At 42.1% G+C, this 25,412-nt stretch overlaps 1 protein-coding gene across 2 annotated transcripts in view; it reads left to right on the forward strand.

Annotated features, from left to right (window-relative positions):
* Positions 1–18,069, forward strand: part of SPTBN1 (spectrin beta, non-erythrocytic 1) — a 169,884-nt gene extending 151,815 nt beyond the window's left edge. For both annotated transcript variants that reach the window (XM_044289548.1, XM_044289549.1), the window contains 8 exons: positions 1,676–1,760; positions 1,941–2,137; positions 3,669–3,781; positions 3,883–3,949; positions 11,926–12,164; positions 14,452–14,625; positions 15,160–15,202; positions 16,566–18,069. In XM_044289548.1, coding sequence (XP_044145483.1) covers positions 1,676–1,760; positions 1,941–2,137; positions 3,669–3,781; positions 3,883–3,949; positions 11,926–12,164; positions 14,452–14,625; positions 15,160–15,202; positions 16,566–16,781 — 1,134 coding nt within the window. In that variant the 3' untranslated portion in view covers positions 16,782–18,069. The remainder of the gene's footprint in view (positions 1–1,675; positions 1,761–1,940; positions 2,138–3,668; positions 3,782–3,882; positions 3,950–11,925; positions 12,165–14,451; positions 14,626–15,159; positions 15,203–16,565) is intronic.
* Positions 18,070–25,412: the final 7,343 nt, after the last annotated feature.

Raw genomic sequence — 25,412 nt, forward strand, 5'->3', positions numbered from 1 at the left:
AATAATTTGCAATTGTTTTTTTTATCAAACGTTTTGTCTTCTGCATATATTCTCGTGCACTGAAGTCTGCTCAGTCCCGCTCAATGTGAAATCCATCAGAAAGGCACCCCGATGGCTTAGTATGCAGCTCCTCTCTGTGCTTTCCTGAATGCTCGTAAAATTGACAGCCTTTTTGGTATTAGTGTAGTTTATTTGCTTGCAATGGTGTCAGAATAGATTTGCATCCAGGAGAATAGAGAATGGGATTGAGCAGCCTGCAGTGTATAAGAATACATGGAGACTGCAGAAGATAAGCAGAGCAATATCTCGTGTATATAAAAATTTATTTCTGTTATGTGTCTGTTCTTTACGAACGGCCAAACGACTGGACCAATGACGAAGTTGCGTGAGACTTCGGTAAATGACTCCAGTATTCCTGTCTGCTGATTTGAAAACATATTTTAATATAGGAATCTGAAGTCTGCTTCAGTACTGGCGGGTACCTCGGTACAGAAGCCGAATTCAGATTCCTATTTTTAAATGTTTTCAAATCCTCAGATAGGAATACAGAAGTCATTTATCAAAGTCTCGTGCAACTTCGAACGAGACAAAGTTTTCCTACACGGGGCAAATACATTGCAAATGCTGTAAGGAAGCAGCATTACAAACAGTTTTTTTTAACTAATCAAATTCGGATTTGTGATCAGAACCTCTGTTCGCTCGACCCTAGGAGTCCCTGTTAAGGGGGTTGAGCACTGTGCAGGGTCACTGTTAAGGGGGAGGGTTGCTGTGGAGGTCACATTTTAAGGGAACGGGGCGCTGTGGAGGTCACTATTAACAGGGCGCGCTGCTATGGAGGACACTGTTAAGGGGGCAGGGTACTGTGGGAGTCACTGTTAAGGGGGTGGGGTGATGTGGATGAAAGTGTTAAGGCGGAGGGGTACTATGGAATTCAGTTAAGGGGGTGGGGTGATGTGGAGGACACTGTTGAGGGGATGGTGTGATGTGGAGGACACTGTTGAGGGGATGGTGTGATGTGGAGGACACTGTTGAGGGGATATTGTGGTTATCTTTTAACCACACACACAAACAAGCCGAGTCATTCTGCTAGTGTTTAATGAAAACCAGTTGCACATATGTTTTATGTCCAATAGTACAACCAATGCAATTAAAAGTTCACCAGACTCATAAACTATGTCCACTGTTTTCTTGCCATTTTGGCTAATAGGAGAATGTTCCTGTCCCAATGTTAAGCCTCATGCAGACGTCCGTGGAACACGGTCCGTGAGATACCGGACTGGCATCCTGCTTATGATCTATACGAGTGTTTGTGTACAGCAGCGGCGGCGCACAGCGTCATAGCAACCAATGACACCGAGCGCTCCTGCACTAAGCAGGATGCGAGTCCGGTATCTCACGGACAGTGTTCCACGGACATCTGCATGAGGCTTTATGCTGCACATACAAGGAGCAGCATAGTCTGACAAATCTGCTTTAACAGAGCATGCTAATTGGATCTGATTTAAAAGAAAATAAATTGACCCGAGGCTTTGTATTTGTATGTTGGCATGCAATTCCATGCTGTGTATGTCTGTGTGCCCCCTCTGTGCAGTCACACAGATCCTTTTGTGGTTACTTGGATGTGGTTCCTATAATTTTAATGATTTGTTACGTAGAATTTCATTTTTAACTCCAGATAAAAGAAAAGTTACTGCAACTGACTGAGAAGAGGAAAGACATGATTGACAAGTGGGAGGACCGGTGGGAATGGCTAAGACTGAGTAAGTCCACGTTTAATCCTTTTGGCAGTTGCTCAGTAAAAGTTCACTGGAAGTTTCTTCCCCACGTCTACTTCCACATGTTTTTCATTTAGAAGAAATCCCTTTAATTTAGTTTTTTTGAACTTTTATTTAGCATGTTAGATGTTCATCGTGTCTGTCTCCTATAATTCACTCTCTTAGTTCTGGAGGTACACCAGTTTTCCCGAGATGCCAGTGTTGCAGAGGCCTGGTTATTTGGCCAGGAGCCATATCTGTCAAGTCGTGAAATAGGCCAGAGCGTAGATGAAGTGGAAAAACTCATCAAAAGGCATGAAGCATTTGAGAAATCTGCAGCCACTTGGGACGAAAGGTTTTCAGCCTTGGAAAGACTTACTACGGTATGCACCTTTTGTTTGTTCATTTGGATGCATCTTGGATTTTATAGTTTTACATTTTTTTTTTTTATATTTTATGGTTTAATGCCACCTTTTTCTAGTCTAATAGGTGAGCTGGTTATTGATCAAGTTTTATGGTTCATCAGATGATAGAAAACTTCAGCTCATGGCTAAATTAGCACTGAACTTAGACCAGTTTAACCAGTTTCGCTCCGCGAAATACAGTCTGTGAAGGACACATTTCCCAGGCTGACCATGGCTGAACCGAACTCTCTGTATCATGAGTACCAGGCCGACCGTCAGTCTACTGTCCCGTACTCAATGCATCATCACTATGGTACAGTTAGTTCAGGTTAGTCTGAGAAGTGCAGCCTGCACGTATTTCCCGGACTCGCACGCTCTTGTGAAACTGGCCTGAAAGCAAAAAAATTAGTCCCTTCCTGTTTAAAATGAAATGTGGCACTTCTTCAGTCTCGTTTATAGATTCAAGTAAGGCTACTTTCACACTGGCGTTTCTGGGTCCACTTGTGAGATCCATTTCGGGGCTCTCACAAGCGGCCCAAAACGGATCAGTGCAGCCCCAATGCATTCTGAATGGATAAGCATCCGTTCAGAATGCATCAGTTTGCCTCCGTTCAGCCTCCATTCCGCTCTGGAGGCTTGCAGTGTTTTGATGTCTGTATGACGAAACGGAGCCAAATAGATCCGTCCTGACTTACAATGTAAGTCAATAAGGACGGATCCGTTTTCACTTACACGATATGGTGCAATTGAAAACGGATCCGCCTCCCATTTACTTTGTGTAAGTCAAAACGGATCCGTTTGCATTATCATAAAAAAAAAAAAAAAAAGGTTTTGATATTTTTTTGTTATTTTTTTTTGTTCATGGTAATGCAAACGGATCCGTTCTGAACGGATACAAATGTTTGCATTATAGGTGCGGATCCGTCTGTGCAGATACCAGACGGATCCGCACCTAACACAAGTGTCAAAGTAGCCTAACTTTAAAAAAAAAAGTCATCTCTTGTTTTCTGAGGGCACATAGTCCAGGATATGGTTATAAATCTATATTCAGACATAGAAAATAGTTCTTAAAGAGAAATTAAAGTAATATAAAGAAAACCTTATATGGAGTCTGGAGTGGCTTGACCACCAAGCTACTTTCTGACTATTTGGAGTCCTGCCTGGTTACTAAGCTTTACACTACTTAACAACCAGTCCTTTCTCTGGGACTGTCAGACAGCACATCTCCTGCTACCAGTCTGCCAGACATTGCTCCAGCATGCAGCTCAAGGCAGAATTGTCACTATATTAGAAGAGGAGAAAGGATGAGGAGGTTTGGTAAAACGGCATCTTTCTCTATCTCTTACTGCCGCATAAGTATATGTGACTGTTCGTTAATGTAAAAAGCGGCATAAAAATGGCGGCCTATTTGCTAATCCTTGGTTCACCACACCTGTTGACTCTTGTTACGAGCAGTGATAACGGCACTGTGTAAGTTAGTTCTAATTCTCCCCCGATTTATCTCTTTTAGTTGGAATTGTTGGAAGTCCGTCGACTGCAGGAAGAAGAGGAGAGGAAGAGGAAGCCTCCAACTCCTGAGCTGAGTCCTAAGGTTTCAGATGAAGGGGATTCACCACAACAATGGTAATTGTCTGGTGCCCTTTCCACCCCCTTCCAAGATCACTGTAAAAATGTCTTGTTCTTGTCCCTCTGCGGTCCTCTGACCACCATCTGTTTGTTTGCAGGGATGGAACAAAAGAAGGAGAACAAATTTCCCAAAATGGATTGCCATCTGACCAAGATTCACCACGGGTTAGTTACCGTTCCCAAAACTACCAAAGCTACAAAAACTTGATTAGCCGAAGAACAGCCAATGACAGGCAGTGGTCTGGACTGTAAATCCTCCGTCCCCCAAAAAAATCTCTAGTAACGCTGGTACTTTTCACCCCAAATCCATCGACATGTACTGCTAATACATTTAACATAGTGTTCTTGTTTATTTGACTAATAGCAGGTCCTAGGAGAAATGTCTATTTTGTATGCATTTGTCTTGTATTCCTATTGACTAGACAGGGAAGCTGCAGAAGATGATCTAGTCCTCTCATCACTCCTTTTTAGGCTTGGGCTTTAGGATTTTCTCACACTGAGCGATGTCTTTCAATTTATGCATAGGGGCTTGTAGAGGGATTGTATACCATGTCTGTATATGGCGCTATCTATTGATGTGGGTGCCTTCTGAATGCTTATTTTCTTCAGTGACATCTGCTACTGTACTTTTTGCTTGTTTTTTTGCTAGATTCTATATTGCGAGAGAAACGCGGTTGAGCAGAATTTAGTGCAGCAGATTTTACCTCTTACTTTGTAAACCTCTCAACAAACATCCATATTGGTCATTGTTGGTATCTTTGTGTTGGAGAAGCTAGAGCTCCTCAACTGTTCACCTGATTGTGGGGTGACTACCTCTCTGTTTCACTCCTCTTCCAACTGACCAGATAGTCCCTTGAATATAGGGAGGTTGGATGTAACCACGTAGAAGTGCCTGTGATCAGATTAGGAATGTTTCACCACCACCTCCGCTAATATTTCATTGATATTTAACTGTGGTGTAATACATTAATGAAAGTAGCTCCAAGAGTGGCCTTTAAACTTTGACTTGTTACAGGCCTTATAGTATTTCTATGTATTTGCACTTAAAATGCCTTATGTTACTATATTATTAATTATGTAAAACTAGAAAGATCACATTTAGAATTTTATATTTATAGCTTTCATTGACTATTCACATACAGTCATCACTGATGTAGAAGGCGCTGCAGCAGGAGGTGTAATGTTGCTGGTGTTCAGTAGATGGCAGTGTAGAGACAAGATTCTTATGCAGGCGGTATGCACATGTCTGTATGACGACTGTACAGCTTTGTAAAGAGGCATAATACAGTACTGTGTGTCATATTGAACGATAAGGTTTTTTGTTTTTTTTATGAAAAAAAAGATGCTCCATTAAATGCTGCATTAGAGCTTAGGGGAGAGTATTTCCTTAAAGGGGTTGTGTAATCTCAGACAGTGGGGGCATATCGCTAGGATATGCCCCTATTGTCTTATAGGTGTGAGTCCCACCGCTGGGACCCGAACCTATATCGGGAACGAAACCCCGCAAAGTAGTGGCTGGAGGACTTCGGTCCGGCCACCACCAAGCACGCTCCCCATACAAGTTAATGGTTGCGCACCGCACATGACCGGCCACCGCTCCCGTTCACTTCTATGGGCCCGATGGAAATGGCTAAGCCAGTGCTTGGCTATTTTCGGCAGCCCCATAGAAAATGCGCAGTGTGCCCTCCACCACTTTCGGGGCTCTGTTCTCAATATAGGTACAGGTGCCAGCGGTGGGACCCGCACCTATCAGACAATGGGGGCATATTCTAGCGGTATTCCCTCATTGTCTGAGATGAGAATAATCCTTTAAAGCCATGTTCACACGGATCCTGACGGTGTCCAAATATGCCTCCTATTCTGCAGCAGAAACTGCTAAGGGTTCTGCCTGAGTTTTTCAGTGTCCGTGCTGTGAACCTGCTTGTGGTTTGGCCCAATTGAATGGTGCTAAACTGTGACCACACTCCCACCGCGGTTTCCTGTGTTGTCCACGTGGAATCTGTTCCAAGAACGAACATATCCATTCTTTGTGCAGTCTGGAAAACCACATATAAATAATCCCCAGGTGCATGAACAACGGCGCTGGACCACCATTGAAAACAGTAGGATGCAGATCCAGCACGGTTTTCCGGACTGACATCTGTAGCAAAAATCTGCCATGTGAACATAGCCAAATGCAATGCTGTACAGAGGCACCATGTGACGGTACATGTAGTATGTGTGGCTCCACAATACCGAGCGGCAGGGACTCTGTGTTCCTTTGTACTGTTATGTGTGTACGTACTACTGAATAAAGAGCGGTAATCTTTGCACTTTAGTGCATACCATTTCCAACCATGTTATCATAAGAAGCAGTGCTAGATATATTCATTAGGGTCCATTCACACATCCGTAGTTTTGGGTCCGCATCCTTTCTGCAATTTTGCAGAACGGGTGCAGACCCATTAATGTCAATGGGGCCACAGAAGATGCGGACAGCACACCGTGTGCTGTCCACATCTGTATTTCCATTCTACTGCCCGCAAAAAAGGAGCATATCCTATTCTTCTCCGCAATCCGTAGGGCTGGCCATGAGCGGTCCGCAAAATGCGGAACGCACATGGCCGGTATCCGTGTTTTGCGGATGTGTGAATGGACCCTTATCTGCAGTATGCATTTTATTCCAGTTCTCTGTAGTGCACCAAAACTGCAATTGAGATGTATTAGCAAGAACGGTTTACTCTTCAGATAAAAAAAAAATGCAGCTGATAATTCTCCTCTTCTTGCGGTTTCTAATCAGCAACATCAGGATGGCAATCACATAACCAATGCATTTCATCCATCATTTCTTCCTCTCACCATGCATGTCTTTTTTTTTTTTTTTTTTTTGTTTTTTGTTTATTATTATTATTATTATTATTGCTTTTGTCAGGAAAACAACACATCGCTTCTTTATTTTGTTATTTGTCATTCTCTACATTATTCCTCCTAGAAGAACAGAGTCTCCCTACCTTTTGTGAAAAACAGATTTTTTTCATTAATTATTGCTGATTGAATATCTTAATATGAGATGAATCCTTTTTAAATAACTATATGAAGGTATGTTAAAGGGGTTGTCTAGGTTTAGAGAAATGGGTCTACATTTTCCCAAGACCCTGCAGCCCTCTTGTCCATGGGTTGCACCTGGTATTAACAATGTTCACTTGGATGAGGCTGAGATGCAGTACCAAACACAGCCTATGGACAAGAGTGACACTGTTTGGGTTGTTTTTTTTTTTTAGGAAGGGGGAGCATATCCCATTTCCAATCCTAGACACCCCCTTTAAGTTGCACTGTTACCTGCACACATTGGTGGCAGCCATGTTGTTTACCCGTCAGACCTACTGACACGACCAAAGCTCAGTGTTCTTCCCAGTCATCTTGTATATACTCATATATGCTCTTTGCTCATTGACGATGGTTCTGAATTCACATATGGCCGCCCCGGTGTGCTGTAGGCAGCAGTTCAGAATTAGTGATGCTAATGCTAAGCTTATATATGTGTCTTTTCTTATCTGAATATATATATGATTATTTAAGTACATTTAACTATATTTTTTAGCTATATTTTACCAGAAAGTCAATAAAATGGTGCAGAGACTCCAACTTGTCAATCACATGGAGCATAGCTTTGTGCATCTGGATACAGTGAACCCATGCCATGCACGTCCCTAATGATTTGCATCCATCACCAGTCACTGACCAGATCACATGACTAACAACCACGTCACACGGATGTCATCATAACCGCTTTTGTGGCTTGTCTGCACGCATATAGCATGTGTCCATTAAAGTTTTTATTTGCTTGTTCATTTCTACACGTCCAGCACGTTTGTGTGTTAATTTCTGCGACATTTTTACATACGCTCTTTATGTATATGTTAAGTGCATAGGAGTAATGTTGTGAGCGTGCCGGCTTTCATAGCTTGTGAATTATTACTGCAGCTCACATACACGTCGCAACACGAGTTTAATGCCGCCTTGTCCGCCAGTCTTTGCAGTTGTTTCATTCCTGACGAGAACAGTGATATGAGAACGCGCTGTCTGCTGTTACTGTGCGCTTTTAGTGTCAGCCTCACGGGCCCTTTAAAACTGTCGTAATGAAGAAACGTCTCCATCCATCTACATGTAGATGTATTAGATTAGAAAAGAAGGCCTACCTCCAAAAAATGCTGCCTCCCTTGTATATGGGGGTTGTCTGGTATTGCATCTCAGCTCGATTTACTTGGTTGCGGGGCTGTACTGCAATACGTAGTGTAGACCGTGTATAAGGGTACTATTAGGCCCCTTTCAGACAATCGAGTTTCATGCATTGGACTTGAGTATGCGGCAGCTCCCATCCTGACCTCCCAGCACTGCCGGGGTCGCATAGCATTATATTGATTAATGATGCTATGTAATCCTTACAGTTCTGAAATGTATCGTGTAACACTGACATAATGCTGTCTGAAAGGGGCCTTACACTGCCCAGTGACCAGGCCGGATAAGTGCCGATCAACGGCATCATTCGGCGTTCATTTGCGTCAGCCTATTACACTGGCCGATGTAAAGTATACAGGAATGATTGCTTCCGTCCAGTTCTGTTGATAATCGGCAGCACATCACTGATTACACAAGGAGATGTGCTGCCGATAACATGTATGTAGCAGTCAGCCGACATTTAAACATTCACTCATTAGTCTTCAGCTCTGCAGCTATTGGGAAGCAGCTTTCCTGTCGAGGCTTGTTCCCAAAAATTGTCCTGTGTAATATGGCCTTAAGAGTGGCTTTGGTGGGTGGGGGTCGAGGGGGCAGCAAATCATATTGTGTAATCCAATATGAAACCACCAATAACATGAGTCTCAGCGCTTTAGTTTTTTGGAGGTCTAGCCGACTATGTGTAGCGTCCACTTGGTAGTCACCTGTTCAGCTGCCTCATATTACTGTTAGTGCTAGAACTGTCTAGCATTTTTAGCATTTATCATGCTTTTTTTTTGGGGGGGGGGGGGGTGGAAAATTAGCCACCAAAGTCTCCCAGTGTTAAAGGGGTTATATGGTTACTGAGAAAAAGAAAAAATTTGTACAAATGTTATACTATAAAACAAATAATGGTGCAATATTTTGACTACTCTTGGCGTCCCAGGAAATACCCTCTAACTCCCCCAGTCTGTGGCATGTGATCAGTCAGGTGCCGTACGCTGGGCTATTAATCTTAGCTGACGAGCTTGCGGCATCATAGTATTTGTAGCTCGTCAGCCTATCACTGCAATCACTAAAACGCCCCGTTCCAGGAAGTCGAGAAGCTGCAAAGCTGCCTACGATGGAGCGCATGTATCGGTGCAAGCCATTATTTTCCCTGGTAACAATAGTTCATGTTTTTTGAGCCCAGAAATTCCCTTTAAATATCATTTCTAGCTTCTGTGTGTATTAGTTTTCACTTTTAGTGCATCAGATTAGTTTTTTGCATGGAGAGTATTTCTCCAAAGCCGTGCCAAATTTAGTATGTAGATTCCTATAGTTATAGAAGCCTGTCTCTTATGATAGGTGATTATTTATTTATTTTCTTTTAAATTGACCCACAATATCCTCCATGTAATCTGAATGTTCCATATATTACTGGCTAATAGGGTTGTCTTCTGTAGGCAACGACTTACATATGTCCTATTAGAACCCATTGGGGTTCCCACTATTATCCAGAGCGGAGCACCACTACAAGGAGCAGCTCTTGTTGTGGGCTGGAGGACTTGATGCAGCTGTGCAATACACAGAATATACAATGATTTCTGGGGGCACCTGCCATTCTTCAATGTCCCTATAGAGGGAGCCCCATGATGATCTCATCATTAGAAGTAATTTACAGGTGTTGCTCAGAATGCACAATTTTTTTCTTTTAAAGGGAACCGGTCACCTAAAAAATGCCTCCTAAACCGCCAGCATTACCTTAAAGTAGCCGGCAGTATGTTCCTAAAGATCCTTTTCTTCCTCCGGCCAGATGCACCAAAATCTTGAAAAACGAACTTTAATCCCCTGCACGCGCTATGTAACAGCAGAGTTTGAAGTCAAGGGGACAGCGACCTCCTCGCTTCAAGTCAGGATAACCACGCCCCCTTTCCCTGCCCCTTCACCTCTGACTGACAGCCGCGCACGTGAACATCTGACTCACACTCGCCCAGCTATCGGCTGTCAATCAAAAGCGAAGGGGCAGGGGAAGGGGGCGTGGCTATCCTGACTTAAAGCGAGAGGCCGCTGCCCCCTTGACTTCAAACTCTGCTGTTACATAGCACGTGCAGGGGATTAAAGTTCGTTTTTCAAGATTTTGGTGCATCTGGCCGAAGGAAGAAAAGGCTCTTTAGGAACATACTGCTGGCTACTTTAAGGTAATTACTGGCGGTTTGGGAGACGTTTTTTAAGTGACAGGTTTCCTTTAACTAAATAATTTGAATCACATATTTGACAAAAATTCAAACCTGTTTTCTCATTGTGTAATGTAATTTCAGTGGAAACTTTGTCAGAAATATTTTTGTAAATGGAAAAATATTTGATCAAGGAAGAAGTGTTATAAAAGCATAGTCCTAGTTGGATGGGTAACCAAATGCCCCAATTTTCACCAATTATTTAACTTTAATACAGTAGATGTTAATGTGTGCTATGGAGGCAGATTTCTGGTGACCATCTAACATAGTCCTAAAATCTAACTCTGAAAAGATCTTCACCAATATGACAAATATTTAGAACTGGTGTGGGTCCGACCTCTGGGGTCCTCACTGATTGTAGGAGCTCTGGCAGATGAAGCAATCCATGTATTACATGGATGCCCAGTCATCTGAATGGCTGCCCCTTGTCCCTACTTTTCCAGTGCTTGGCTGGCCATAACTTTCCTGGACAAAATCGGCAGATGCCCACGTCTAAATTAAAGGGATTATTTCTGATGAGCCGACCCCTTTAGAAACATTTTAATGATTTGTTATTAGGCTTTATGTCAGCAGATCACGTGTAGGAAGCTACAGACGCTCAATCAACCCTTTCCATGTGGAATTTTCAAAATCCCAAACTCTCTTGAACAAAGACAAGTGTATTTGGTATAAAATACTGGCAGGCACTTTATTAAAGACTCACAATAAACCCGTGGCACCTTGCTTTATTTTATCCTTGGCAAAAAAAAAAAGGAACTGGCGTTGTGTGTACTAAATAGTAAGTAGCACCGAGCTTCCGTAACTTGCTAATCTCACCCTTCAAGCTGCTTCAGTGATACTAAATAGCAACATAATAGCAGGAATGGATGTCAGGGTGTGAAGTCCTATCCTTAGATAAAAGATACTAGGAATCCATTATAATTGAACGGCTCCTGGAGACGACTTCAACTGGATAACTTGGCTCTCGAAGCCATCCCGGTCACAGCGGGCCGCGAACAACTGAACAGCAAAGCAAGCGATGGCAAGGCCTTGGTTCTGTCTTTGTTTTGGGGGTAAATAGCCGTGTGGTGTTGAGTGACTGTGGTGGTTTCTCTCGTTCCCTCTTAACTCCAATCCAATGTACTTTAATGATGAGCAATACAATAACTCTGGTTGCCAAACCACTGGTATCTCACACCTCCTAATTTCCCATCTGTTCTCCTGAAAAATCCAACCTAACCAGGATGACGGAAGTAGATGTGCATGGTGTTATTTTATTTTAATCTTTGCATGTCCTCTGATCGTTTTACCTCCGGTAAAATAGGAGCATTTTCAGAAACCATGGCCATTGACGAGTACGTTTCTGACAATGCTTATGAGAACCGACCTGTTCTGAATTCTATCGTGTGGTGACAGGACGGACAGGGGCTGTCGTACGGCACCCTGTTCTGTCATTCTTGGTGGCTTTATCCTATATTCTGGGGAAAGGACTGGGGTACAGTTATGCACAGTCCGCACTCCCTGTTTTTCCACGTCTATAAATGATTACTAATCATATTGATACATCTAATTGATCTCCTGCTTATTTATACTGGGGTCAGAGCAGATTTGCTGTACTTCAGTCCTTTATGTAGGTGAACTGCAAGCAGACACTGGTTTCTGCGCCGCAGTGTTGGATAGTCTATAGAGAACAATTGTGCGGTTATAGATTTTTTTAACGTTCCTGTATTTACGGTTCCTTTATGTTTTCAGATGGCAGAAAATGCTGAAACCAACGAAATGGTTAATGGATCCACAGAGCAGAGGTCAAGTTCAAAAGAATCCAGTCCAATCCCTTCACCAACTGCTGACCGCAAATCGAAATCGGGCATGCAGCCGCAGACCGCCTCCACTCTACCAGCCAAGACACAGGACATTCCTTCTGCTCAGTTTGAAGGTCTCTTGCATCGCAAACATGAATGGGAGGCCCATAATAAGAAGGCCTCCAGCAGGTACGTTACAATCTGATTCTTCGGGAAGAAAAATAATTTAAACATTTTTGACACTCTAAATTGACTCCTATACAATAATGTTGTAGCCTCTAGGGCAGGAAATGGCAACTGCTCCAGTCTCTTCCCCCCCACTGATGACAGACAGGACGATTCTGCCACCGATTGTTGGGAAGGAAGTATTCCTTCCCGACAGTCGGCTGTTCGTTCAGTGACTGAGACCACACATTTACATGTAGTCATCTCCTTCACAGTATGAGGATCTGTATGCGATCCTTCGTCCTCGTACAGAATCATGGCTTCAGATCACTGTTTTAGACCACATGATCTGCTGCCCAGAAACTATGATCGGTGGTGCCTGCATGAACGACAGGTTGACGCGATGAACAAGCGTTTCGCTCGTTCATCAGGTGATCAATGGCACGTTTACATGGCCAGATTGTCGGGAACGACTGTTTGCAGGAACGTTCCCAATAATCTGCCTAATTCTCAGGCCGTCTAACTGCACCTTAATCCTGTTTAAATCATTTAAAGGGAATGTGTAATCATAAAATGACCTAATGTTTAAATAACGTGTTGTTTTATGTTAAAAAAATTTATGTTGCTATCTAAAAAAAAATCGTATATAATTCTGCAATTTCACACTGGCCACTAGGCCTAAAATATGTGAAAACTTCCTGTCTTTTGAGAGCAGAAACCTGGGCCAATGACACAATGGGCTGGAGGGGACCTTATTAACTGCTATAGGAGAGTTTTCTAGGCATGCTCCGTGCCCTGTGCAGAGGTCAGGAGTGAGCGGATGAGCTATGATACTACCTAATGTGAATAGTGGACCATATGTTATCTATATAGAGGTGTTACTTATTGTAATTCTGCCCCTAGTAATAACAATAATGGCTACTGAAAAGTGACCTGTAGAGAGCAGGAAATTATGACCTATTAGACCGCGTGGCCTGTTTGAAAATCGCAGTATTATACATATAATGACGTGGACAAAAGTAGTCAGATGGATCAAGCCTATTAAACCAGACATACTACTTAGTAGGGTTGTTCCTTCTGATTAAAATGACACCTGTCTTGTGAAAATTGGAAAAAGACTGTTATTCTTTATAAAAATTAGATCTTTAGTGCACCAAGGGTGCCCCTCAGCTTTCCAGCGCTGGCCATACCCCTAGGAGCACTGAAGCCCTCATTTACATAAATAATAAGTCTTTTTTTGTGGGAACAATGCATCCGATTTTCACAAGACGGGCATCCGTTTATTCAGCAGGATCAACTCTACCAGGCAGTATGTCTGGTTTAATAGGATTCATCTTGTTGTTTTTAATACATACCATTCTGGCTGTCTGCAGCCACCACTAGGGAAAACCTACTGCATACTGTACTACACTGAAATAACACAGTATGCAGTAAGCTCCCTCTAGTGGTGACAGAACGCCTTCTTTTAATCTATGTCTAAAGAATTCTGGACCTAAAATGACTTGTTGATAAAAGGTAGAGATTTGCTTGAAGGTGGTTTTGATACAAGCCCTCAGCCAGTACTTCTCTACAGCTGCTCTCCCAGCAGAATACTGATGTTGTTTATGCAGCTTGCTTTCTGTGAATAGAGATGCTTTCTGAGAGTGTAGCTTCTGTCTCACAGGACTACAATCTGCTGTTGTATTCTGTAGACAGTTGTGTGTGCTTGTGGCTTCACTTTCTTAAGAAAAAGGCAACAACAAAATAATCAGAGGAGCTTGTGAATCGTGCAGCTTACAACTGCAGAAAGTCATCTAAAGTTGGTTCACCAAACCCACCAGCGATCTAAGGGTCCATTCACACGACCGTATTTCTTGGTCCGCAGCCGTTCCGCAAAATTGCAGAACGGGTGCGGACCCATTCATTTCAATAGGAGCGCTAAAAATGCAGAGAGCACACAGTGTGCTGTCCGCATGCATAGGTCTATTCCGGGACCCCGAAAAAAAAGATAGAGCATGTCCTACAAGAATAGGCATTTCTATCATTGGGCCAGCCATGTGGGGTCCACAAAATGCAGAACACACGCGGCCGTGCAATTTGCAGATCGCAAAACACTTACGGACATGTTCCCGTTATAACCACATGCACACCCGGCCAAACCGAACATGCATATGTATGATGAAGCAATTTTTTGTAAAAGCTGTCAGCTGAACCAGCATTTAGATGACCGCTGTTGAAGGTGTGTGGTCAGCTTTTTTTTTTTACTAGTCTATGACATGGTCACAAAGCTTTGCAACACCTGATGACCAAGATTTATTTTTTATTTTTTAAGGTCTTGGCACAATGTATATTGTGTGATAAGTAATCAAGAAATGGGATTTTATAAAGACTCCAAAACCGCTGCATCCGGAATTACCTACCACAACGAGATCCCGGTGAATCTGAAGGAAGCCGCCTGTGAAGTAGCCACCGACTACAAGAAGAAAAAACATGTGTTCAAACTGAAGTAAGTTGATTGTGGCCTTCTTTAAGATAAAATAAGAGAACAGATAAGGATGGGTTCCTCCAATTAGATTGTGGATTCCGTTCTTCCAAGTTATGCTGCCACATACAGATGGGTCCTTTCTTACTTATCTCTCCTGGATCACAGTATCCGAAGATGTGCGACGTTGGATGAACAGCTGTTTTACTTTTTTTTTTTGTTATTTTACAATACTGTGTCATGAGATGTCTATACCATATGTGGTCTATCCCATCCAGTGGTTGTGTTGCAAATTTCAGCTCGTGAGGGGTTTTTCTAGCATGTCACAGTATTGTATTGAGAGAGAAATTGGAGTCCTTAAAGGGGTTATCCGTGAAATGATAAACGGGATCAACTGTTTCCGGGCACGAAGCTCACCGGAGCTCTGGTGAGCGGTGTGGCCTCTCGGCAGCTTACCTATTGATTTGTGCAGTTTTGTATAATGACAGTGACCGTATAATTATGTGAATTTAAAATTGAATGTGCATCATTTATTCATCTTCTGTTTTATTCCTACAGACTGAATGATGGTAATGAATACCTCTTCCAAGCCAAAGATGATGTAAGTTATATTTGCTTATTAATGAGCAGTTAATGCACCCAAACCGTATTAGAAGTGGGTCCATGATGTAGAACGCATAGAAATCTGTAGGCCCATGCTTTACCTCCATATGCCTCAGTATTCACATAGAGCTTTTTGTCACTGATTTGTGGGGAAAACAATTGTAACATGCTTCAACAAGCATTATACAGAGATATTTATCCCTAAAAATCTTGCTTCCGTTGCAACTATAAGAGCAGGCCGTTATTGGAAACGAACTGGAGATGAAAGCTTTATCTACAGCAGTCACCTCCTCTGTATGGAGACAAGCCATCACTTGGGTTGCTTGTCCCCATACACATTCACAGTTTCTGGGCAGCAGATCCCTGTTTGCACAGGCCAATTTACTACACAGAAATAATTATTTTAGATGCCAGCTGATGATTGGCGGCACTTGCAGACAAGACAGTTCATGTAAAGAGGCTTTTAGCCCCTGAAAATGATCTGAGATCATATGATATTATGGACACGATGCCCGAGGCTGCTTAGCAATTTTTCATCAATACCTTCCCCCTGAACAGATTTAAAAAACTTCAAATATGTGTGGGCATGAACGTAAATGCAAACTTAAATTTATATCTGGCTTCCATTACGTCACTGAACCTTGTACATTCACGTAGACCAAGGTTTCTCAACTCCGGTCCTCGGGACCCACCTACCAGTCATGTTTTCAGGATTTCCTTAGTATTGAGCAGGTGATATAATTAGTGTCCATGCATCAGGACTTACCACAGGTATTCATTCTGTGGGATATTCTCAAATCCAGACTGGTAGGTGGGTCCCGAGGACCGGAGTTGAGAAACCCTGACGTAGACTAACTTAATTTTGGCAGGTGAGCTGTCTGTTACACAATATCTGTACGCTCCAGAAACTCAACAAAATTGGCTTCATCTTCCAGCTAATATCTTATATAGACCTCGGCCATTTGTAATAGCGTGGAGCATAGCTTTAGAATGAAAACCAAGCCGTGAACACCTTAGGGCAATTTCACATGAGCATATTCAGTCTGTGAAATACAATCCATGTTACAGCAGTATTACCCGGTCTGAACGCTGGTGACAAACTCACAGCACTATAATGATTTATAATGCTATGTGTTGCTGCTCGACCACAGCTGTACTGTATTGTACTGACTACATTATGTGAGTATAATTCAGTACAGCCAAGGTCGTGCAGGAACACGCAGCATTATAAATCAGTATAACACTGTGAGTTCGGTTCTGTTTGGGAAATATTGCTGTCACACGGAGTGTATTACCCGCACTGACTATGCTTGGATGAAATTCATTAGTGCCCGACGTGTGACCTGTCATTTCTTTTGCAGGAGGAAATGAACACATGGATCCAGGCAATCACAAACGCAATCACAGTAGATAAAACAGAGGTGTCTCTGAGCACGCAGAGCACGCCAGCGTCCAGCCGAGCCCAAACTCTGCCAGCCAGCGTAACGGTCACCACAGAGTCCAGCCCTGGCAAGAGGGAGAAGGACAAAGAGAAGGACAAGGAGAAGAGATTTAGTCTCTTTGGGAAAAAGAAGTGAACCACAGCCTAAAATAAACAAAAATCCTAAACCACTGCACTTCTATTACATTATTCTTTTCTTTCAGTGAAATGTCAGCATGCAAAGCTCAGAACCAATACATTACTCCGTGCCTAATGTTCCCCCGACATGATTAATAAATAAATAAAAAAATAAAAAAAGAATATTTATAGTATGCTAAAGTGGTTATGGAGACACACACAAGTTTGAGGGACATTGGGCATCTGGATGAGAGAGAGGACCATTTTTTCATTTTATTCCCCCCCAAAGGCATTGTAGAATAACCCTAAATATTTAAACACGCCCTCAATTTTGTGAGGCTGTCTTGACAACGACCCGACCTTACGAATATTGATAAGATATGCAAGGCAGCGGTGCTTTAATTCTTGATTACAAGTGTGATTGTTCACATCACCGACAGATGTATAAAGCTCAGACCCATCGTTCACTACCATTCCCGCGAGAGAGAGCTAGCATGGAGTTATTGAGAGAATCCTTCGATGTGGTAGCAGAGTGCAGACACTTTTTTTTGTTTTGTATTTTTTTTGCCAGTAGATTGATTGGGAACCTACTTATTAACACGGCACGGCTTTCAAGCGTCACGTGTGTATTCTCCGAATGTTGGTGTTTAAGGAGAGGATTAGCAGTTTGAAGTACTCCTGTAATTTTACAACTTTTTCAGTTTTTGTTTATATATTTCCCCTTCTTCTTTTTTTGCTGAAATACACTATATTGTATGTTTCTGATTTAATTCTAGTACAACCTATAACTAGATGTATAATAAACCCTTTAAAGGAACCATTGATGTTAAATGTACAAGTGAAATGAAGCATTTACTGGAACAAAAAAGTAATGTTACTCAATTACTTGCTTGTCAGCTACAGCACTGTGTTATAATTTTGCTACATTATTTTGCTATTTGATACATAGTGTGCATTTCTCTGTCACTGTAACTATTGTAATGAAAATTTTACATTTTACTGCACAATCAGAATGACCTTTATTAGGAATGATTCCCCCTTTTCTCCCTCAATGACTGGGGCCTGTATTCCTGGAACTGGCTTTCAGTTGAATGGAACTGTACTGTTAGAGTCCGGGTATCCCCCCCCCGGTGCACTTTTTGACCATTGCTTAACTCCAACCTCCATTATGCACTCCGCCTGCCTGTGACGTTTGGAGGTGCAGTTGAACGACAGTCAGATTGCTGAGGGTTGCTGATCCCTTGCTCTAGGATTTTGCCCTATCTGTTAAATATATGCTATGTCATTAAATGCTTTTAAAAATGACAGATACTGGAAGACGTCAATTTCTTTCATCGCTTGCTGTATTAGACTCCGGTGCAGTGTTAATTATTGTTTTTAAAACAAAAGAAAAATATAAATAAATTAACTCTCTTTTTTTTTTCTCGGATGCTGTATATCGTGTGTGATCAGAGGAAAGTGTGAGATCATTTACGAGAAGCGATGGTGAGAGCTTGGTGAAGAAAACATGTACTAGATGTCACTAGGGGCAGCTTGTGAGGTTGGACCCTGCCTGCAGGATGTCAGTCAAGACAACGGCGTGACTCTTTCTAGGAGCAGCTCCTACTCCATGACTCCTAACACGCCTTAGAATACAGCAGTCAAACTTTTCTTGAATTGTGCCGAATCGCTCAGAATATGAAAGACCACCATCCTGGATAACAGGTTATTGGCTGTTTGGGGGCATAAATCCTGATGATAAATTCCCTTTAAACGGACCACATATAAAGACAGCCTTTATTCAAATAATCTTCTCCAGCATTCCTAACAATATGTCTGGTTCAAGAGGACCTGTCGCCACAAAATGCAATGCAATCTGAAAGCACTGTTATAGAGCAGGAGAAAACCAGCAGATTGCTATATACAGTAGTTTTGTGGGGAAAGATTCAGTAAAATCTGTCATTTATACATGGATATCTTTTCTTTTTCCACTTCCTGCGAACAGCTATCGGTACGGGGAGGGAGGTATCAATGATTTACAGCTATCGCTTATGTACACTAGCTATCAATCACTGATAACACCTCCTCCTGTACCAATAGCTGTTCACAGAAAAAAGAAAACGCAAAGATATATAAATTACAGGTTTTACTGAACCTTTATCCACAACATTACATCTCAAGCTCCTGCTTCTCTATATTCCAGATTGTATTGCATTTAGCGGTGAAAAGTCCTCTTTACTGACACCATATACCTTGAGGAGTGAAATAATGGCAGCCAGGTCTGTCCCTCTTTTCCCTTTAAAAGGAGACATCATAGCCCGCTCAAGATGTCCTTAGACACATCAGATTGCTGGTAAATCTCAGCAAGATCAGCATCAAATACCAGATGTGCATGGCCAGCTTTATTTTTTATTTAGTAACATAGTACCGTATATACTCGAGTATAAGACGAGTTTTTTGGCACATATTTTTGTGCTCAAAAAGCCCCCTCGTCTTATACTCGAGTCTAGGTCTGTATTATGGCAACTTACATTGCCATAATACAGACCATGACATGTTGGGGGCCGGAGAAGCTGTTACTTACCTTTACAGCTGCTCCGGTCAGCTCCCAGCACGTCCGCGCGACACCTCTGTTAAGCTCCCAGTGTAAATCTCGTGAGACACGCGGGCCGCAAGATTTACACTGGGAGCAGACCGCGAGATTTACATCGGCAGTAAGTACCTCCACCTGGACAGCCCCCCCCTTCCCTGGCCAAGTATGAAGTAGGGAGGGGGGGGGGAACAAAAAAAAAAAACAACCTGATGAATATAAAAAAAATTTAAATAAATAAATGCCCAGTTGATGGGAGTCTCTCCCACTCATCCTCTGCAGCCTCTGTGGGTGGTCCAATGACTGTTGATATCACCACTCTTCTTTTCTCCTGCACGCCGGCCGTAACGCAGCGCATGCAGTAACACTGCGTGTATAGTATGAGCCCCAACACAGGCTGCTCTATGCAAACATAGTAGGCATTCTTTTTCAAAGTCTTTTATTTTATCCTGTTAGGAAATTTACCAGTAGCTGCTGCATTTCCCACCCTAGTCTTATACTCGAGTCAATAATTTTTCCCATTTTTGGGGGGTAAAATTAGGGACCTCGGCTTATATTCGGGTCGGCATATACTCGAGTATATACGGTACATAAGGCCGAAAAAATACATTTGTCCATCCAGTTCGGCCTGTTATCCTAAGTTTTATCCAGAGAAAGGCAAAAAAAAAAAAAACTGAGGTAGACGCCAATTTTCCCCACTTTAGGGAAATAAAAAATTCCTTTCCGACTCTATACACATGCCGTATATTTCATTAGAACATTATTGGAACAAGAATAGGGGTGCATAATTCACTATGTCAATAACACTGGGCTGGAGGAGTGCAGTGGTGACATTAGTTATGTCCTCAAGCCTTGAGGACCAAAGTAGTATAAAATAATTCACCATAATAAATTAAGGCAATGGCACATACCATACATATATATATATATATATAGCATTACCAAAGAAAGACCGGTATACCTAAAAGATAGCGGAATATTGTGGCCTATATTGTACTTAGTTGCTGAGTTATAAATCATCATACCGATTCTGTCCTTCACTACTTGGAAGAGTACCGGTATGGCTACACTGATTGCGGCCAGGATGGAAGAGTAATGGTAATCCCATACTGATGAATGGGAACACTGCTGGATTTTTTGCGGTTCATTCATTTCTATGGGATCACTACTTCTCTGCAATCCTGGCCGTGACCAGTGTCGCTGTGTAGTTTAAAGGGAGAGACAGCACCACTTACAAATTCACTTTTGCTAGATCCAATCTGTGGCGGTGCCCGCAGTGTTGAACCCTAGCCCGTCGAGTTCCAAGAAATCATAAGATGGAGAGAAGACCGCGGCACTCAATGTCTTCACAATTTGCAGAGTTTTATTCACCAAATGTGACGTTTCGACTCCAAAGAGTCTTTCTGAAGCTTAAGAGAGACTCTGGAGTTGAAATGTCGCACGGTTGGTGAATAAAACTCTGCATGTTGTGAAGACATTGAGTGCCGCTGTCTTCTCTCCATCTTATGATCTCAGTGTCGCTGTACCCTAAATGTTGGGTTTTCCAAGGTAGTAGAAAAAAGTTCATCATAATAAGGTAATGGGTGACCATTCACATGCCGTACATCCATATATAGACTATTACCAAAGAAAAAGTACAGGTATGTGATCTATACATAAGAGAGGAATGTCCTGTTCGGACCACATGCATTCTGGTCTATATTCGATATATGGTTCTATATTTTTAACAATCATTGATTCTTATTCACTAATTGGAAGGATAAATGTTGGGTTTTCTAACTTGCCGCAATTTGTGTTCTAGCAGCCATGCAAATAAACTGGGAAAGTTTAAGGTGCTAACAAGGTTGTGTATTCATTTGGTCACGGCATCTAAAGCATTTAATTACCTCGATCGGCATTATTGCTGGTCACGGTAATTAGCCGCAGGTCTCTGCTGTTTGAAACGATCTGCCTGCCATGGTGCCCACTGTACATGTCCGGCACTGGTAGAAAACTGGTTAAGTTTAGTAACCTGGGAAGGCGTATAAAAAGTAGATCATAGGGAGTATATGGTTGAAATGGGCACATCTGCATATTCATTTGAAGGTTGTGTAATTAAAGAACTGCTAAAAAAAATATTCTCTGACCTGTTAGAAAGGTGCTTGATGTAATCTGTAGTGAAGGTCATCTTCTTACCAGTCGCTGTATTTGTGAGTTATACCTCCCTAATGCTTCTCATCTGTGTCATGTGAGCAGCAATCAGACTGTCCAAATGACACAGCATCTTGTGTGTGGACAGGAAGTCAGTTTCTCTATGTATTCCTATGGGAGCCTCAATCTCGTATAAATGAATAGAGAAGTAACGGACTTCCTGTCCTGTGTTAAGTGGAGAGCAGAAAGTTGGTCACATGACAGCTAAAAATCTGAAGGGAGGGGATAGATCACAAATACAGCACAAGATTACATTCACTACAGATTACATTATGTACCTTTATAACCGCTCAGGGAATAAAATGTTTTGTGGGAGTACTTCCTGACCGTCCATTGACTATAAACGTCTTGAATGGAAGTTCTGGAACATCCTTTCAGAGATGGCAGCTGCACACTAATCGTGCAGCTGCTGAGCGGAGGGCCCGCTGTCAGTGACAGCAGGACACCCCAGAGAGAAGGCAGGGACCGTTCCTGGGTGTCCCTGCCTTCTAGATCGCTGTATACACAGCGGTGACTAAGCGCTGTATATACAGATCAGGAAGCAATATCCTGCGTCCTGGCCCAGTGGTCATGTGACGGTCGGGGGAGTGCAAGAGCTGCCGGGTCTTCCATAGACCACGATCAGCCCTGCCCTGAGTCTTTACAGGGCTTTATACTGCTGTACAGCCTCTCTGGGGGGTGTATTTCCCCTGTAACGGGCTATGTCAGCCCCAGTTACAGGAGAAATCAATAGTGGGGGGAAAAAAACTGAAGTTAAATGTCCCCTAGAGGTCTTGTATGACCTTATGGGGGACACAAAGTTTAAAAAAATAAATAAAAAGTGTTTTATAATAAAAAATAAAAGAAAAAGACATATTTGGTATTGCCACAAAATATCACATGATCTACCCCATCAAGTAAACTGTGTAAAAAAATTAATTACGCCAAAACAGCTTTTTTGTTTTTGTCACCGCACCTTCCAAAAAAAACATATCAGTCAAACAAAAAGTTGTATGTAGCCCAAAATGGTAGCAATAAAAATATCAACTCTTCCCACAAAAAACAACCCATTACACAAGACTATAGTCTGAAAATGTTAAAAGAAATATGACTCTAAGAAAGTGTCAACAAAAAAACATGATTTCTTTTTTCTAAAAATGTTCTTGTTGTGTAAAATGTAAAAAAGGAAAAAAATGACATATTTGGTATCGTTGCGTCCGTAATGACCGGATCTACAAAAATATCACTTGATCTAACCTATCAAGTGAATGGTGTAAAAAATAAAATAAATCTAAATATATATATATATATATATATATATATATACAGTCATGTGAAAAAATTAGGACACCCTTTGAAAGCATGTGGTTTTTTGTAACATTTTTAATAAAAGGTTATTTCATCTCCGTTTCAACAATACAGAGAGATTAAAGTAATCCAACTAAACAAAGAAAACTGAAGAAAAGTCTTTTCAAGATCTTCTGTAAATGTCATTCTACAAAAATGCCTATTCTAACTGAGGAAAAAGATAGGACACCCTTGCCCCTAATAGCGAGTGTTACCTCCTTTGGCTGAAATAACTGCAGTGAGACGGTTCTTGTAGCCATCTACCAGTCTTCGACATCGGTCTGAGGAAATTTTACCCCACTCCTCAATGCAGAACTTTTTCAGCTGTGAGATGTTTGAGGGGTTTCTTGCACGTACAGCCCTTTTCAAGTCACCCCACAGCATCTCAATGGGATTCAAATCTGGACTTTGACTTGGCCATTCCAGGACTCTCCATTTCTTCTTTTTCAGCCAATCTTTGGTTGATTTACTAGTATGTTTTGGGTCATTGTCATGTTGCATGGTCCAGTTCCGCTTCAGCTTTAATTTTCTAACTGATGGTCTCACATGTTCTTCAAGCACCTTCTGATACACAGTAGAATTCATCGTGGATTCTATGATGGTGAGCTGACCAGGTCCTGCTGCAGCAAAGCAGCCCCAAACCATGACACTTCCACCTCCATGCTTCACAGTTGGTATGAGGTTCTTTTCTTGGAATGCTGTGTTTGGTTTACGCCAAACATGTCCTCTGCTGTTGTGTCCAAATAATTCAATTTTGGACTCATCTGTCCAAAGAACATTATTCCAGAAGTCCTGGTCTTTGTCAACTTTATCTCTGGCAAATGTCAGTCTGGCCTCGATGTTTCTCTTGGAAAGCAAAGGTTTCCTCCTTGCACACCTCCCATGCAAGTTAAACTTGTACAGTCTCTTTCTGATTGTAGAGGCATGTACTTCTACATCAACAGTAGCCAGAGCCTGCTGTAGTTCTCGAGAGGACACTTTAGGGTTTTTGGAGACCTCTTTTAGCATCTTGCGGTCTGCCCTTGGGGTGAACTTGCTGGGGCGACCAGTCCTGGGCATGTTGGCAGTTGTTTTGAAAGCCCTCCACTTGTAGACTATCTTCCGGACAGTGGAATGGCTGATTTCAAAATCTTTTGAGATCTTTTTAAATCCCTTCCCAGACTCATAGGCTGCTACAATCTTTTTTCTGAAGTCCTCTGACAGCTCTTTTGCTCTCACCATGGTGCTCACTCTCACTTCAACAGTCAGGAGCACACCAAACTAAATGTCTGAGGTTTAAATAGGGCAAGCCTCATTCAACATGCAGAGTAACGATCTACTAATTATGTGCACCTGGTGTGATATACCTGTGTGAGATCTGAGCCAATTTAAGAGGGAATACATGTGAGGGTGTCCTATCTTTTTCCTCAGTTAGAATAGGCATTTTTGTAGAATGACATTTACAGAAGATCTTGAAAAGACTTTTCTTCAGTTTTCTTTGTTTAGTTGGATTACTTTAATCTCTCTGTATTGTTGAAACGGAGATGAAATAACCTTTTATTAAAAATGTTACAAAAAAACACATGCTTTCAAAGGGTGTCCTAATTTTTTTCACATGACTGTATATTTAGAAGATGAAAAAGGACAGCACTCCAAGTAAAAGTTAGTGGTGTTTAATCACCCATGTAGATGGGCATCTACATGGGTGATTAAACACCACTAAGTTTTACCTGGAGTGCTGTCCTTTTTCATCTTCTATCGACGGGGTAAGCTGCTACATCCCTGGACATAGCACACTCCTTGTGTTTTCTTCCAGTGCCGCCATTGTTTTCTTTTCTTTCTATATATATATATATATATATTTATATATACAGTCCCGATCAAAAGTTTAAGACCACTTGAAAAATGGCAAAAAATCTTATTTAGCATAGCTGGATCTTAACAAGGTTCCAAGTAGAGCTTCAACATGCAACAAATGGGAGTAAGACAAAACATTTTTTGAGCATTCAATTTAATGAAAACAACAACTAAACTGAAACAGGCAGTTTTTCAGCTGATCAAAAGTTTAGGACCACACCTCCAAAAAAAATAATAAACCCCCCCCCCCCAAAACAGAAATCCAACTTCCAAACATGAACTCAGTAATAAGTAGCTCCGCCGTTATTGCTTATCACTTCGAAAATTTGTTTCGGCATGCTTGATGCAAGCATTTCCATGAGGTGAGTGGGAATATTTCTCCAACTGGTGAAGACGGCCGCATTTTTGTAAACTTTCCTTGCCATCCATCCCAAAAGGTTCTCAATTGGATTTAGATCAGGGGAACACGCAGGATGGGCCAAAAGAGTGATGTTATTCTCCTGGAAGAAGTCCTTTGTCCTGCGGGCATTGTGTACTGTAGCATTGTCCTGTTGAAAAACCCAGTCGTTACCACACAGACGAGGGCCCTCAGTCATGAGGAATGCTCTCTGCAACATCTGGACATAGCCAGCGGCCGTTTGACGCCCCTGCACTTCCTGAAGCTCCGTTGTTCCACTGAAGCAAAAAGCACCCCAGACCATTATGGCGCCCCCTCCACTGTGGCGCGTA

This window comes from Bufo gargarizans, chromosome 4 (assembly GCF_014858855.1).
Source record: "Bufo gargarizans isolate SCDJY-AF-19 chromosome 4, ASM1485885v1, whole genome shotgun sequence".
Classification (NCBI taxonomy): domain Eukaryota; kingdom Metazoa; phylum Chordata; class Amphibia; order Anura; family Bufonidae; genus Bufo; species Bufo gargarizans.